The following is a 15,159-nucleotide window of genomic DNA, read 5'->3' as shown; positions in this document are numbered from 1 at the left end:
TACGTAGTACGACCCTGTTGGCATGAACCTGTATAAATGGCTCTTGAACGGTTAGTGCCTGGAGTTCACTAACTCTTCTTAAGGAAGTGATCGCTACCAGGAAAGCTACTTTCCAGGTGAGGAATTGAATCTCGCATGAGTGTAGAGGTTCAAAGGGTGGACCCATTAGGCGTGTGAGGACCAGGTTGAGGTTCCACATTGGAGCCGGTGGGTGACTAGGTGGAATGACTCGTTTGAGTCCTTCCAAGAATGCTTTGATGGCAGGCACTCTGAATAGAGAGAGGTGCTGCCTGGTTTGCAGATAGGCTGATATTGCGGTCAAATGGACACGTATAGAGGTGTACGCCAGATTGCATCGGTATAGGTGTAATAGGTAGCAAATGATGTTTTGGATGGATGCGTCCAGCGGGTTAATGTCATTATTACTGCAATAAATGACGAACCTTTTCCATTTGGCTGCATAGCAAGCTCTTGTAGTGGGTCTTCTGGCCTCCTTGATGATGTCCATACAGTCAGGTGGCAGGTTGAGATAGCCAAACTCTAGGACTTCAGGAGCCAGATTGCCAGGTTCAGCTGTTGCGGATCTGGGTGCTGAATCTCTCCATGGTTCTGCGTCAAATGAGCGGGTTTGATCCGCAGCCTTTGATGCGGCACCACGGAAAGTTCGAGGAAGGTGGTGTACCATGGCTGGCGTGCCCACGTAGGAGCAACTAGGACGAGTGTCAGGGAGTGTTGTCTGAGTTTGCGAGCCACCAGCGGTATCAACGGCGCTGGGGGAAAAGCGTTCGCAAATCTGCCGGACCAGTTCATCCATATCGCATTGCCCTGCGACTGCGGATGTGGGAACCTGGCGGCAAAGCTTTGGCATTTTGCGTTTTCGCTTGTGGCGAACAGGTCTATCTCCGGATGACCCCACTGCTGGAAGTACGGCTGGAGTACTGATGGGTGTAACTCCCACTCGTGCATCTGGTGGCTGTGTCTGCTGAGCAGATCCGCCATCTGGTTGTCCTTGCCGGGGAGGTGTTCCGCCATGAGGAACATGTTCCTTTGAATGGCCCACTTCCACATGCTCTGAGCCAGATGAGACAACTGTGGAGAGTGTGTTCCTCCCTGTTTCTGTATGTAGTACATTGCGGTCATGTTGTCCGTCCGGATCAACACGACCTTGTTGCACAGATGTACTTTGAATGCCTTCATGGCCAGGAAGATTGCCATCAGTTCCAGAAGGTTGATGTGCATCTTCTTCTGTTGTGTCGTCCATAGTCCCTGCACTGTGTAGTGGAGTACATGAGCTCCCCATCCCTGGAGAGACGCGTCCGCTGTCAGTACTATTTGTGGAACAGGCTCTTGGAACGGTCGGCCCTTGCAAAGGTTTTGTGGAGTCCACCAATGCAGAGAGTTGTATGCCCGACCGCTCACCAACACTAGGTCTTTTAGCTGTCCTTGAGCCTGATTCCACTGACGTGCTAGGCACTCCTGAAGCGGGCGCATATGTAATCTCGCGTGTGGGACTATGAAGATGCAGGAGGCCATCATGCCTATCAACTGCATGAACACTCGCGCTTGAAGTGAGTGTTTGGGTTTGAACTTGGAGATCAGCAGTTGCATGCTGTTGATCCTCACTAAATTTGGCTGAGCTGTGGCCGCCAGAGTGTCTATAGTCGCACCTAGGTACTGTTGTACGTGTGCGGGCTGGAGATGGGACTTTGGGTAATTTAGTGAGAATCCCAGACTGTGAAGAAGGTGAATGGTGCGGGACATGTGGCTGGCACATTGCTGGGCTGACTTCGCTTGAACGAGCCAGTCGTCCAGGTAGGGGTAGACGTGTATGTGCTGCCTCCGTAGATGTGCTGCCACCGTAGCTAGGCACTTCGTGAAAACCCTGGGCGCTGTTGTCACGCCGAAGGGAAGGACTTTGAACTGGTAATGCTGACCCTGAACAGTAAACCTGAGGTATTTTTTGTGTGAGGGGTGAATGGGGATGTGGAAATACGCATCCTTGAGGTCCAGCGTGGCTAGGAAGTCTCCCTGCTTGAGAAGCGGAAGGACTTGCTGGAGAGTGAGCATGTGAAAGTGCTCTGAAAGAATGTACCGGTTCAGGGGTCTTAGGTCTAATATAGGTCTGAGTGACCCGTCCTTTTTTGGTATTAAGAAGTAGAGGGAGTACACTCCCGTACCCTGCTCGTGGACGGGTACGACCTCTATAGCGCCTTTTAGAAGCATACTTTGCACCTCCTGCTGTAAGAGCGTTAAGTGCTCTGAGGACATTGGACGGTTTCTTGGCGGTATTATGGGTGGAGTGGAGGTTAACTCTAGACAGTAACCGTATTTGACAATATCTTTGACCCACCTGTCCGTGGTGATGGAGTTCCACGTGGACAGGAACCTTTGTAGCCTTCCCCCGACAGGTGTTATGTGGTCGGGAGGAAGGGAGAGGGCGTCACTGCTTGTTTTTGGGGGAGGACCTGGTGTTGCCGTAGCCGCGTCCTCTGCCCTTTGTACTGGAGCCACGATATCCACCTCGGGTGTTTTTATCGTAGGTGGTCTGTGTATTGCCTTTGTTATACGTTTGTTGTGACCCCTGTCCTCTACTTGCTCCCTTGTTTCCGGGGCGACGAAAGGAGCCGCTCCGAAAGGACTGAGTTTGGAGGGCGCCCATGGACTTTGCAGTGTCCGTGTCCTTTTTGATCTTTTCAAGGGTGGTGTCAACCTCCGGCCCGAATAAATAGTCGGGGTTGACAGGCTGGTTGAGTATATTATTTTGTACCTCAGGCTTGAATCCAGAGATTCGTAACCAGGCATGTCGTCGCAGCATGACGCTTGTGTTTATGGCCCTGGCAGCTGTGTCAGCGGCATCTAGTGCACACTTGATGGAAGCATTCGTGAGTAGCTGTCCTTCTCTGATGAGAATTTCTGCGCCTTCTTTGAACTGGTCAGGGAGATGTTGGAATAGTTGCTCCAGTGTGTCATAGTGCGCTCTATCATAGCGAGCAAGGAGCGCTTGAGTGTTGGCTATGCGCCATATGTTGGCAGCTTGGGCGGCAACTCGCTTGCCAGAGGTCTCTAACACCTTGGACTCTTTGTCCGGGGGAGGAGCGTCACCTGTCGTTTGCGAGTGTGCCCTCTTGCGAGCATTCGCTACGACAATGGAGTCTAGTGGTAATTGGCCTCTGATGTAAGTAGGGTCCCCAGGTGCTGATCGGTATTTCTTATCAATCCTGGGGTTTATCACTCGTGCCCTGGTGGGTTCCTTGAAAATGTCCTTGGCTGGTTTGAGGACTCCTTTCAACATGGGCAGAGTCTTTACATGCCGTTCTGAGGATGCGAAAGTGTCCATAAGAAAGTCATCTTCGATGGTGTCAGAGTGAAGCTGCACCCCATGGTTATTCGCAGCACGTTCAATAAGAGCATTGAAGGCTGCAGTATCCTCTGTGGGAGATGTTTTTGCCCCATAGAGTTGTGGGTCCTGTGCATCGAGAGGTGCACCTGGGTCTACAGGGTCGCCCCAAGTGTGATCAGGGTCCTGCTGGTCATCAGGGTCTATGTCTCCACGGTAGGGGATTTGGTCCTCCATGTAGTCCTCCAACGCATCCGTGTCGGAGTGCGTGCGAGAGAATAATTGTGGTTCCTGGTAGGATGAGTGGAAAGGTTCATAAAGGACAGGTTCTGATTCTACAGGCAGCTTCCTTTTTGGTGGGATCCTGAAAGGGTCCAACGGTGGTTCCGAAGTTATTCTCCGCTCGTGGAGAATCATTCTGCCAGTGTTGGCGTCGATGACATGTGCCGGAGACGTCTCGGCAGGTGTAATCGTGGACTGGGTGACCCGTGTCCTGAGTTGGAATATTTTCGGGATTGTGGACGGAGGCAAGCCAAAGGTAATGTTGGCTGGCACCGAAGAGGCTGCCGGAGCGTCGATCGGTCCGGAACCCGACGGGTCCTGGAGGGAAGTCTTGGTTTTGCTGCTTTGTGCCGCAAAGGGTCGCGTTTGGAGCGCCTTTGAGGCTTTTGCACCGACCAGGTTCGTAGAGGCGGCCGTGGACTTTTTCGGCGCCGGTGGTTCATCGAGTCGAGGTGTGGAAATGACCGTCGACGTTTTCGATGCGGGAGGCTTTGGTGTTGTCGAGGGAGCGATGCGAGACGTAGCAGGCAGTGCGGTCCTCGGTGTCGGTGGCGTCGGCGCCGGGAGTTGAGCAGGTTTGTTGGCGCCGAAGGCCTTTTTCCGTACGTCGACTCCGACGTCGCCCGCTTCAAGTTCGGCACCAAAGTCTCTCTTGGTGCGCTCGGTGCCGACGCGTTTCACTGGCGTCGAAGGCGTGGGAGGCCTCGATCCGACTAGCGCCACTTTCGGTTTCGGTTTCGTTTGAACCGGTGCAGCTTTCGGTTTCGGTTTTGTAGAAGTGAAACCAGCCGGTTTAGGCAGTAATGGCTGCCGCTTAATGTCCGAGGCCGGGCCCGAGGGCGGGGCCGAAGAACTGCGGGATGGGTCTCGGGTAAGGCCCGAAGGCGATCCCTCGACCGGAGCCATAGACTGTGGCACTGGGCTTTCTTCGGTCTGAACAGGTAGGCCTTGTTCATCATTGGAGCTACTCTCTTCGGCCCCTAAGGCCTCCTCGTCGTCTCCTACCTCGGTGTCGTCTTCACCTCTGTGGAAGAGTGATTCGTCGACTTCGTCCGATCCGGAGTCGTGTTCGGAAACGGGACTGGAGGGTAGGACTTCCAATTCTTCGACATCTTCGGCCTCGTTGAAGATGTCCGCTGGTGCCGGTGCCGCGTGCTGCGCTTCGAGTCTCGCCGCTCGTCGATTCCGTAGAGTCTTTTTGGAACGGAACCGGGCACAGGCCATGCATGTCGATTCGTCGTGGTCCGGCGAAAGGCATTTGTTGCACACCGGATGGACGTCGATGTGGGGGTACTTCGCATTGCACACCGGACACCTCTTGAATGGCGTCCTCGATTCCATCGTCGAAGTAGTCGATGGACAGGTAAATGCGAAAAAAGTCGGTCCTGAAAGTTAGTAAACTAACAAGGTGGTATCGAAAACCGATCGATAAACAGTACCGACGCGAACTAAAGGCCTTTTGGCCTCGACAAAATTTTTTCCTAACTTGAGCTAAGATAGCACATCCGAACCCAATGGCGGAAAAAAACAATCTGAGGATGGAGGGGATGCCCATGCGCACTGTAGTCCAGGGGAGGAGTCACCTATCCAAGGATACTTCGAAGACTCTTCCAGGACAACAACGTGCAAACATCCGGACCCAACACTAGGCGGCGATCTATGCACAGATATGAATTCAGCAGCCCACATGCCTCGAACAGTAGGTTTGTTCCTAAAAACATCACCTGGGATCTTGTCTAGGCCTGGCGCTTTAGCAGGAGCTACTCTGTTCAATGCATCCATTATCTCTTTTAAGGAGATTTCTGGGGCATTGAGGAAAGACTGCTGTAAGCTAATTAGAAAGCCCATAGCTTTTCCTACTTCTTCCTCTCCCCCTGCATATAGCGACTTGAAGTGGGCCCTCCAGATGTCTGCCCCAAGATTTGGCTCTATTGCCGATTTACCCTCTTTGCAGCCGGTATTAACTTGGTTCCAGAAGGTCCGCATATCCCTAGAACATAGAGCAGCCCTCATGCTGTCCCATTTGTCACCCTCCCACTGTTTTTTTGCTGCATTGATTATGTTTTTATAAGCTATCCGCTTATCTCTTATCATTGGTTTATCCTTCACTGTGATCGTTAGGATCAATGATTGCTTGGCCCTTCGACAATCACCATTATACCAGGAGTGGCCCATAGACACTTTTTGTTTGAATTTTACAACAGGGAAGAAGATGTTAGCCAGATCACATACTAGGTCTTTATGATTTCTCCCCATTTCTGCTAGGGCTGTATTATAGACTGGTATATAACTAAATTGATTGGCGACCTTAGGGTATGGAGTAACAATTTTATAGAGGGAGGTCAACTTATTTTGGGAGTTGCAGATGGCCCCCCATTTCACTCGCCTCCTACAACTAGTCAAAGTTAACCTGGGCCCATTTAAATGATTACCTGCTTGAACACCCTTAGAGCAAGGTGATGCCATCTCTAGGATCAAGGCGTTGTGGTCGCTATCATATCTAGGTATGACCTTATAAACAAACATCCAACACCAGGATTTACTATCCATCAGGATGTAATTTAAAATGGATGAGCTTCCGGGTCTATTATAAGTATGGTTTGCTGGGGAATCAGATTTAGTTCGACCATTACAAGCCCTAAAGGAATGGGTCAATGTAAGAGTGTTCATTTGAAGCACCAGAGGGGTCAAGGCTCGAGTTGGTGGAGCATTCAGTTCTGGAATAGACCAGTACTGGTCTTCCTCATCAATATCGCCCCCAATTAGGCCCTTCAGTGGTTCATACTGTCAATTAAAGTCGCCAGCAAGTACCACCAGAGTGCGATAAGGGATGGTGTGTAAAAAGGTTGACAAATGCTCAAGAGTTGATGACTCCTGGCCGTAGCTAACCCGATGAGAATAGACATTAATTATGGCCATTCTAATCTTGGTGGGGAAACTCAGGATGACACAAAGTATGTCACGTGAAGATGTGTAGATCTGTTTTGCAGTGCAGCCCAAGTGCACAGCAACCCAGACACAAAGTCCTCCCGCAGGTCTTGCCCTTCCCCCACTCGTGGCTGTTTAGCAAAAAGTTGCGTAACCCAATCTATGGGTGTCTTCTCTGGCCCAAGTCTCCTGGAACATGCAGATGGCATTTGCATCAATAAGGGATCCCCACTCCGAGTTGCCCTGTTTAGAAATCAAGCCCGCAATATTCCAGGATAGAACATGAAACTTGGGCTTGTTGTTTAGAGATTGATTTATATTGCCATAAACTACTGTAGTTGGGTTGGTACTAGTCCCGATGGCAGAATAAACAGAATTAGTAGTTGCAAATACTGGGGTCAGCTGCCGATGGCCTATGGGAGTTTGTACTATCGTTAATGATGTACCTGATACAGTGTGATGTAGGGGGGGGCCTCTCCATTCCTTCACTATAGACAGCTTCTACTCCCTCAGCCCTCCTTGCTGTCTGTTCTATTTTCCTTGATTCCGAATTTGATTGCTGTATAGATTTTAGTCAGTCAACGGAATCCAAGGGAGCAAATCTATTTGCAAGTGGAAGGTTAAAAGAAAGTAGATTTGTGTACTCTTGCCCCCTGGTAAAGTTTTGCTCATACAGACGTCTGGGCCCTACTCCACAGACTGCCCATGGGTTGTTATCTGATGCCGATCTCGGGGGGTAGAAGTACCCCAATGGAAGGGGCCTAATGCCCCCTTCATGCCTGTGGTGGGTTCGCATTAAGAGTGTCCTAACAACCTGTGGATTTCTAAAATTAATCACAATGGTATCGCCATCTAAATTTTTTACTCTTTGGCCTATCCACCTCACCCTGCGCAGGAATAGAATCTCACTCGCATCCTTATAGGAAAATTGGAGTTGTTTTGACAACCAGAAAATACATTTATTTTTTGGCTCATAATGCAATTCCCTTTGCCCCTTTTTAGGTTCTGGCACATTTGTTAGAATCAGGACATATGGTTTGGAGTCAGGGGGAAGATTGATACATGGTAAGTCTGAGCTACCCTCTAATACCATATTTCTCAGATCTTGCCCCTCTCTAATTCTGCACTTTGTACCCAAGTCTTGCATATTTGTTCCTGCTTGGGGTTCTTCTACTGGGGATCTTTGTTTTCTACCAGCCTCCCACCTTTGTCTTAATTCCTGACTTTTTGGACTGGTAATAGTATTGATTGGTTTACTAGATGTATTCAGACAAACAACCACATCTTCCCTATTGCTATGAACTTGTGGAGTCGGATTACAAATGGTTTCTAAAACATGTTTTTTTCTTAGGTGGGCTGGGTGAGCTGGGGACTTGATCTGTTGGTAGGGATCTTTCTCCCTAGGTCTTGCCTTACTAAAATAAACATCTAATAAAGATGCAAAATTATCTACCCTAGTGGTCAGAGAGGTCAACCCCTCCTTAATTATAGTTCTTATTTCCAGATGTAAATCCCTGACCAGATTTGACACCCACAGTGGTTCTTCTGGGCCTTCATTAACTTACCTCTCCAACCCTACATTCCCTGCAGCCCCATCTTCTGCGAGTTCCTTGGCTCCCTTCTTCCGGGTTTTCCCAGCTTTCGCAGCAGTTTTAACATTCCCTCTTTGTCGTACATCCAGAGGAGTATCCCCAGTGTGCAAGTCCAGAGCTGGCATGTCATGTACTAAAGCACCTGTTCTAAATTGGGCCCTTGGGGGGTCTGGATTGGTAGTTGACAGAGCAGATTGTTGTTCAGTATTAAACATGGACTGGGCTAAGTCTGGTTTTATTGATAAACGTCTTTCAGTCAGTTCAATCTCATTTGAAACCACCCCTATAGCCCTCTGTAGCATCTTGACAATGGCCCTGGGCAGGTACTCCTCCCTATTTTAGTTGGCCAACAGAAACGTGTTCAACCGTACCAATCTCCTTTTGGATCAATTTGGCTGGTCAATTTGGAGAGGGAACTAAAGTCCAGTCACAATATAATATGTTCTGCTGGAGGGTTCTCACAGAAGGCGAAGTTGAAACAGGTTATAAAACTATAAGTCATTGAAAAGATTGTTCTGGCAATATGTGGATTAGTTGTACAGTGAAGACACCCACCTTATGGAACATTTCCTGCACGAGTCCAGAAACAGCAGGATGATCACACTGCAAAATCAAAGGGTACAGCCCAGCCCGGTCTACTTCGGGTTCTGATGGGCGCAGACGGGCACGCCCTTGACCCGGGCTGTGCCCGGGCAGCGGCCCGGTCACACCCACACGTGTCCCGCGCCGCGGAAGTGCAGCGCGGCTCTTAACGCGCCTCCTGGCATGGTTCCGGCATCACTGGGTGCGCGAGGCTCAGGGGATTCTGGGGGTTGTGGTCCCCCAGGCAACCGTTCCGCTCACGATGATGGATTGGCGGACTGGTGGTGGATGGCCGTTCCCCTCACTGCAGCAGGTAGGCAAAGGTGGCAGTTCCCCTCACGGCAGCGGTGGATACTGCAGACTGGCTTCCCGCGCCACGGAAGTGCAGCGGGCTCTTACCGCACCTCCTGGCACAGTTGCAGCGTCACTGGGTGTGCGAGGCTCAGGGGATTCTGGGGGTTGTTGTCCCCCGGGCAGCCGTTCCCCTCACGACGATGGATTGGAGGACTGGCGGTGGATGGCCGTTCCCCTCACAGCAGCAGTGGATACTGCAGACTGGCTTCCCCCTATATTGAATGTCACACTAGAGCAAAGCCTTTACTCACGTCACACTTTCACATTCTTGATGAATGTATAGAATCTTTCTTTTCTTTGTCTCCCGTCAAACTCGGCGAGGAAGGCAAGCGGCTTATTGTCTGTGGCTCCAGGAGCTGCTCTGCACACACGCCTAGGAAGCTTGTTTCTGGTCCAGGGAAGACATGGCTTGGCAGTTTGGGCTGGACTGTTCCCATGAGGCACAGGATCAGACTGATTTGCATATGGCCATGTCTGAACTGGGGTGGCAGAGTGGGCTAAAGAACGGTGATGGATTAAACCCAGATCAGTTGACTGGGGGTGAGTGCTTGCCATGTTCAACACTCCGTCCATCATTTCCTTTGGTTTTTGCTGCACACACGCCCGACAGGGGCTGCCTCCACGGTGCACTCAACCAATCCAACCACCTCGCTCAGCGGCCAAGCGAACCAAGTGTTCGACACAGTATTTCAGCTCAGTGGAAAAACTGAAATTACACGTGATACTGTATGCAGTGGGAGATAATAGGAGCGAGCGTTTGCGCCACACATTTTGACTATATAGTCAAGAATCAAAAATAAGTCTACAAATCTACAACAAATGCGAAACAACCAGGACAAACGCGCGTACTAAATATGGACGGGCTCGTCTATATTTAGCTTACATGGAGTGCAACCAACAGACACCCATTACGTGTGGCAGAGAATCAAGGCTAGCATAAAAACAACCAAAAGTTTCCTAAGAAAGGAATTATCAGTTAAAAGAGTCAATATTATTCAACTGCCTTACTTGATCTTTTCTGCGTTAGGCTTGGAGGGAGTGCTGCCATTAGACACCTGGCCATTGTCGCTGTCCGAGGAGTCTCCAAACCTTCTGTTAATCCAGTCTCGTAAGGGTCTACGAAAAAGTTAAACTAAAATGTAATTAATTAATTAATTAATTAATTAAATGGAGTGCTCAAAGGATGTGTGTCTGGTAGAGGCAGGCAAGAGTAGTCCTTGGCTGTGTAAATTCGGCAGCTTGCTTTGAACTACATACCTGATAAAGGGAATGGCCATGAAAAACTTATTCGGCGCCAAACCAAGCTTCGACCTTGGGGTCATGTCATTTCTGTGACACGGTAATTTTTCGATTGGAAACCATTCAATGTTCTGAAAAGCAACATTGGAAACAAAATTAACCCTAGAAGCATATTGCATGCATTACAATCAGCATAAATCGGCACATATTAATCTGCACGGTTTACGAACATCAAAATGTTGGTGTGCTAGGCCAACACACAGACTTAAGTCAACCTTAGATTGTCATTCCATATTCAGAGACAAGGTAGATCCAGTATTTGAAATTGAAGGTAGAATGGCCTGAAAAAATATTCTGTATATCGGACGGCATGGACCAATAACATACATGTAACTTTTGATACAGGGGAGTTCATTGCACTTTATACTGTTGCAAATATAACTTGATTACCTCACATTCATCACAGGGCGATACCAAAGCTAATAATTTCATATCTCTAAACAGCCTTCCTTGTTCTTCTCGTTTTCCTAACTTATTTCAATGAAACATCATTTGCTCTGGGTGCCATATCGATTATATATATATTTCTGCTATTGCAACGAGATCTTTGAAATAAGCCATTGAAATATGCCACAGAACTAGTAGTAATATGATTGCTGTTATAAGTTGCTGCAACATTGAACTCAACTCCTCTTCTCATTCTTCCATATTGGAAAGAATGTCTTCTAAAGGTAAAATAATTGGTAGGGACTGAGCTAGCGGGTCTAAATTAAGACAGGGCTATTTCGGCTCTTAATACCCTTGATATAACCATTTCAATATATCATTTTTAGGTCTCGCCTTGCTATCGCGTAAGCGATAGCAAAGCGAGACTATTGTAAGGGGCTTTTAAAAGTGCTCCCAAAAAGCGGATTGCATGGTTAGCACGCGCACAATCACGCGCATCGTGCCGCCATGCAATCCGCTTTTTGGGAGCACTTCAAAGGGTCCGCTCCCCCACCTGGAATGCGCTTCCCCGCCCCCAAGCGCACGCGCGCCACGCTCTGCCAGCCTTGTCTTTTTTTTTTCTTTTTTTTTTAACTTTAAGCGCGAGGCGCGCGTGCGGCCAATGCTTGTTGTTAGTGTGCTAGGCTAGCTAGGTAAAGTCGTAGTGTTTGGCCTAAATAAATCCAAGCATGACAATTTATAAATGCAGCAAATTTTAGAACGGAACCCAAGTCCATGCATGCATAATGCATTCAAGCACAAAGGATGTCACCCGTCTTCCCTTTTAAAAAAAAAAACACGTCGTACTCAAGCTGGTGCATTTAGCAGCACTGGAAGGCGAGTGGCTCACGCTCAAGTCTGGTCATAAATAAATGCAGCGTTTTAAATAGCATAGAGCGGAGTCCAATTCTGTGCCAGGCTGACCTGACCACGGATGACCCCCCTCCCCCCAGGCTGAAGAGAAACATTCCCCCGTGCTTCGGCAGCGCTGTCTTGGAAGGTGCGCGGCGCGAGCGTCGCGCTCAAGTCTTTTCACTTTGCTTTTTCTTCCTTCATAATGTTTACAAAAAGCAAACAAATCACCATGGACAAGAAACACATCGTAGTGTTGGCAGAAATTCGATCTCTCTCCTTTGTATACTCATCCAAAACAAAGCAGAGAGTTCATGGGTCACCGATCTCTATTTCCAATTGCAGCGTGAGCACTATTTGGAAGACGGCTGCTCACAATTGTCACTTTGATATAGGCACTTGTAGAGTGGCCTTACTATAGTGCAAGCCTCAGAACAAGCGTCACCCGTCTTCCCTCATAAAAAAAAACACGCCGTACTCAAGCTGGTGCATTTAGCAGCACTGGAAGGCGAGTGGCTCGCGCTCAAGTCTGGTCATAATTAAATGCAGCGTTTTAAATAGCACTAGAGCGGAGTCCACGTCTGTGCCAGGCTGACCAGACCACGGATGACCCCCCTCCCCCCAGGCTGAAGAGAAACATTCCCCCGTGCTTCGGCGGCGCTGTCTTGGAAGGTGTGCGGCGCGAGCATCGCGCTCAAGTCTGGTCATAAATAAATGCAGCGTTTTAAATGGCACTGGACGCCCCACTCTTCTCATCCACCCACCGCTTCCAGCTGCCTCCCCCCCCTTTCTCATTTCCCATGGATTTGTAATTTAGCTTCGAGAGCGATGGTTCTCACGTGATAGAGCCCTCCCGGAGACGGTCGCGGCCACGTGGGGCGGGCGCTGCTTATCTCTGACTGGATGTGACATTCTGTCCAAAGGTGAGGGGGCGGGGGCTGTCGCCACTTTGTCCTTTACGAGCGGACACACCGCAGCTTCAAAGGGACCTCCCTTCCTGCATCAGTCAAACCTTTCCCCACTGAGTGCTTTTCCAAGACCAAAGCTGCGTCTGGGCCGCTGACTTCACGTTTCCCCGCCATGGGAAATGGGGTGTCACAGCAGGAGGTGCCTTCTCGCCTGCAACTAGTTAATGGGAAGGGGCGGGACCCAGGGTGCAGTTCACTGTAATGGTACCCAGGGTAGGCTGTTCTTTTAATTGCCCCCACCCCTTGATATGTGCAGCGTTTACAACCCTTCCCAGACTCGAATGCATTTTGTTCTTCATTCCTTGCTACACGTTGTGTGTGTGTAATGTGCAAAAAGTGCGTGCAATGTAAAAAGAAATGTGGTCTGCATTTAATAGCGGTTTCGTTGCTTTAATTCCTCGTAAATTAAAAAACACAACTTTATTCTACAGAGGGGACATTGGATAGACCGCAGGTTTTATTACTAACAGTATAATATGGTGTGACCCCCCGGCAATTGATTATTTTTTGTGCTTTTTTATAGCGCGAACTTGAACCGAGATCCTCGCAGCGCTTTACAGGAGGACATAGGCAGTTTAAGTGATTTGCCCAGAATCACAGGATGCGGAGTGAAGGCCGGCGCTGGAGCACTTGTCGCTAGGCCGCATGCCCTCCGTCAATACGCAGTGCCGGATTTTAACACAGGCTGATTACATTAACTGTTTATAGTGACTCATTTACTTCCAGGTGAAGCAGTTCACATCAGCGCCTCAGGTTCTTCCTTTGCACCACCTCATAGGACACTCGTTCCTCCCGGGTCAGAGTGCACTTCTTCTCTGACCTGGTCCCAGGCCAGTCTTAGGGTTGTTCAGATCCCTCGGCTGTCCAGGCAGAGACTGGCGTCCTGCTAGCAGCCCCGATTGCGTGGCACTTCAGAGGATACTGTGCCATACCGGTCTTTCTATTCTTGCTGGGGCTATGGCCATTATTGAGTTTGAAGAGCCCTGTAACACTAAAAAGATTATTTAGAATAAGTCCCGCTTAAGAGGGCCCAAAAGAAAGGGCTGGCAGTGGCTTTACAAATTTGCCGAACCATGCCCTCTTTTCCTTGTATCGTCACCACAAAAGGAGCAGGAAGTCCTGGAGTAATGCTGCCACCCTCAACCATTCAGGGAGGAGAGTCACCATTGTGGCTGTAGCGCCCCCCCCCCCGCCCCCCAATATGTCCCAGTAGTGAGGACTGAGGCAGAGTAATTGTGTTCTACTGTATTCAGCTCATTCTGTCGCCATCTTTCCTGCATGAGGCCTTGACTAATGTGTTGTTTTGACAGTGCATCGCTTTCTGTATATATAGAGGAGGCGTTGGGTCCGCTCCTCCAATCACTGACTTTCTTCAACCAAACAGTTTCAGCCACTGGCCAGAGTCTTGGTCAAATCAACTCCTGCCTTGGCCCCGTGGCCTATCCATCTCTCACCTAATGGTATTGCCTCTTTAGATATATCCTTCTGCCTCTACTTGAGTCCTTCCATTGATCTTCAAGTGGGACTATTTTACAGCTATAACCTTCTGTATCTGCCGGCTCCCTTGTGCGTCTTGCACTAATGTTTTAATGCAGCATTAGTTTAGCACATTAAACAGAGAACTATTGGGTTTGCCAGTGCTTTTTCAAGTGAAAATACAGTGCTGTGTGCTTGTAATGGGCGAGGCAAAGGACTTATTGCAGACCTCTGCAGCCCCAGCAGTCAAAGATCTATGAATATCTATGCGATATGGAGTTCTCCTCACCACATTCAGCAGGGTCCCCTAATTATTTCACGTTACACTGCTGTTGGGCAGGGCTCAAAGACATACTTGGCAGAAGGAAAGAGGTCCTGAGTCAAAGCACCAGTGCTTAATTTGAGCCGGGGGGGGTTTCCGGGGCTCAGCACCGGCACTTACTCATCAACACCAGTGCTTGAGCACCAGTTAAGGACACATTCATTTGTCCTTAGGCACAGGGAGATTAAGTGATTCACCCAGAATCACAGGATGTTGAGCCAACGCCAAGTACCGAACCTGGGTCCCGAGCTCGGAGCTCGGCAGCTCTGGCCACTGCGCCACATCCCCTCCCACTTGTAGTTTTGTTGGTTCTGTGTTAGGCCAGAGCTAACAGGAAAAATAGACTGGTGTAAGCTGCCTCCTGACGTGAGCCACAGCACTTATTTTTTATTACAAATTAACCACTGCAAAGCACCGCACCCCCAAGCATTTGCAATGCAATAGATCTCGCATTTGCCAAAGTTGGAGCCATTGGCATTGTAAATGACAATGCCTATTATTTTCTGTTTTAAAAAACAACACATAAATAAAAGGCATTGTCATTTACAATGCCAATAGCTCAAACTCTTGCAAATGCGAGACCTATTGCATTGCAAATGCTTGTTAACTGAAGGATCTAATAACCATCCCTGAAAATCCATTTTATATATTAAAAGTAGAACATGCACATAAGGAACAGAGTATGCAACTTACTGAGTTAAGGGTTCATACAGCACATAGTAAACTGGATGGATAACACAG

General features: G+C 49.0%; 1 protein-coding gene across 2 annotated transcripts in view; it reads right to left on the bottom strand.

Annotated features, from left to right (window-relative positions):
* DCP2 (decapping mRNA 2) overlaps positions 1–15,159 on the bottom strand; it is a 330,233-nt gene that overhangs the window by 193,634 nt on the left and 121,440 nt on the right. For both annotated transcript variants that reach the window (XM_085632614.1, XM_085632615.1), the window contains exons 6-7: positions 10,333–10,445; positions 10,084–10,191 (exon numbers count right to left, since the gene is read on the bottom strand). In XM_085632614.1, the coding sequence (XP_085488740.1) occupies positions 10,084–10,191; positions 10,333–10,445 (221 nt within the window). The remainder of the gene's footprint in view (positions 1–10,083; positions 10,192–10,332; positions 10,446–15,159) is intronic.

This window comes from Triturus cristatus, chromosome 2_1 (genome assembly GCF_964204655.1).
Source record: "Triturus cristatus chromosome 2_1, aTriCri1.1, whole genome shotgun sequence".
Classification (NCBI taxonomy): domain Eukaryota; kingdom Metazoa; phylum Chordata; class Amphibia; order Caudata; family Salamandridae; genus Triturus; species Triturus cristatus.
Note: the sequence above shows the minus strand (reverse complement) of the source record. Positions and strands in the feature narration are given on the sequence as shown.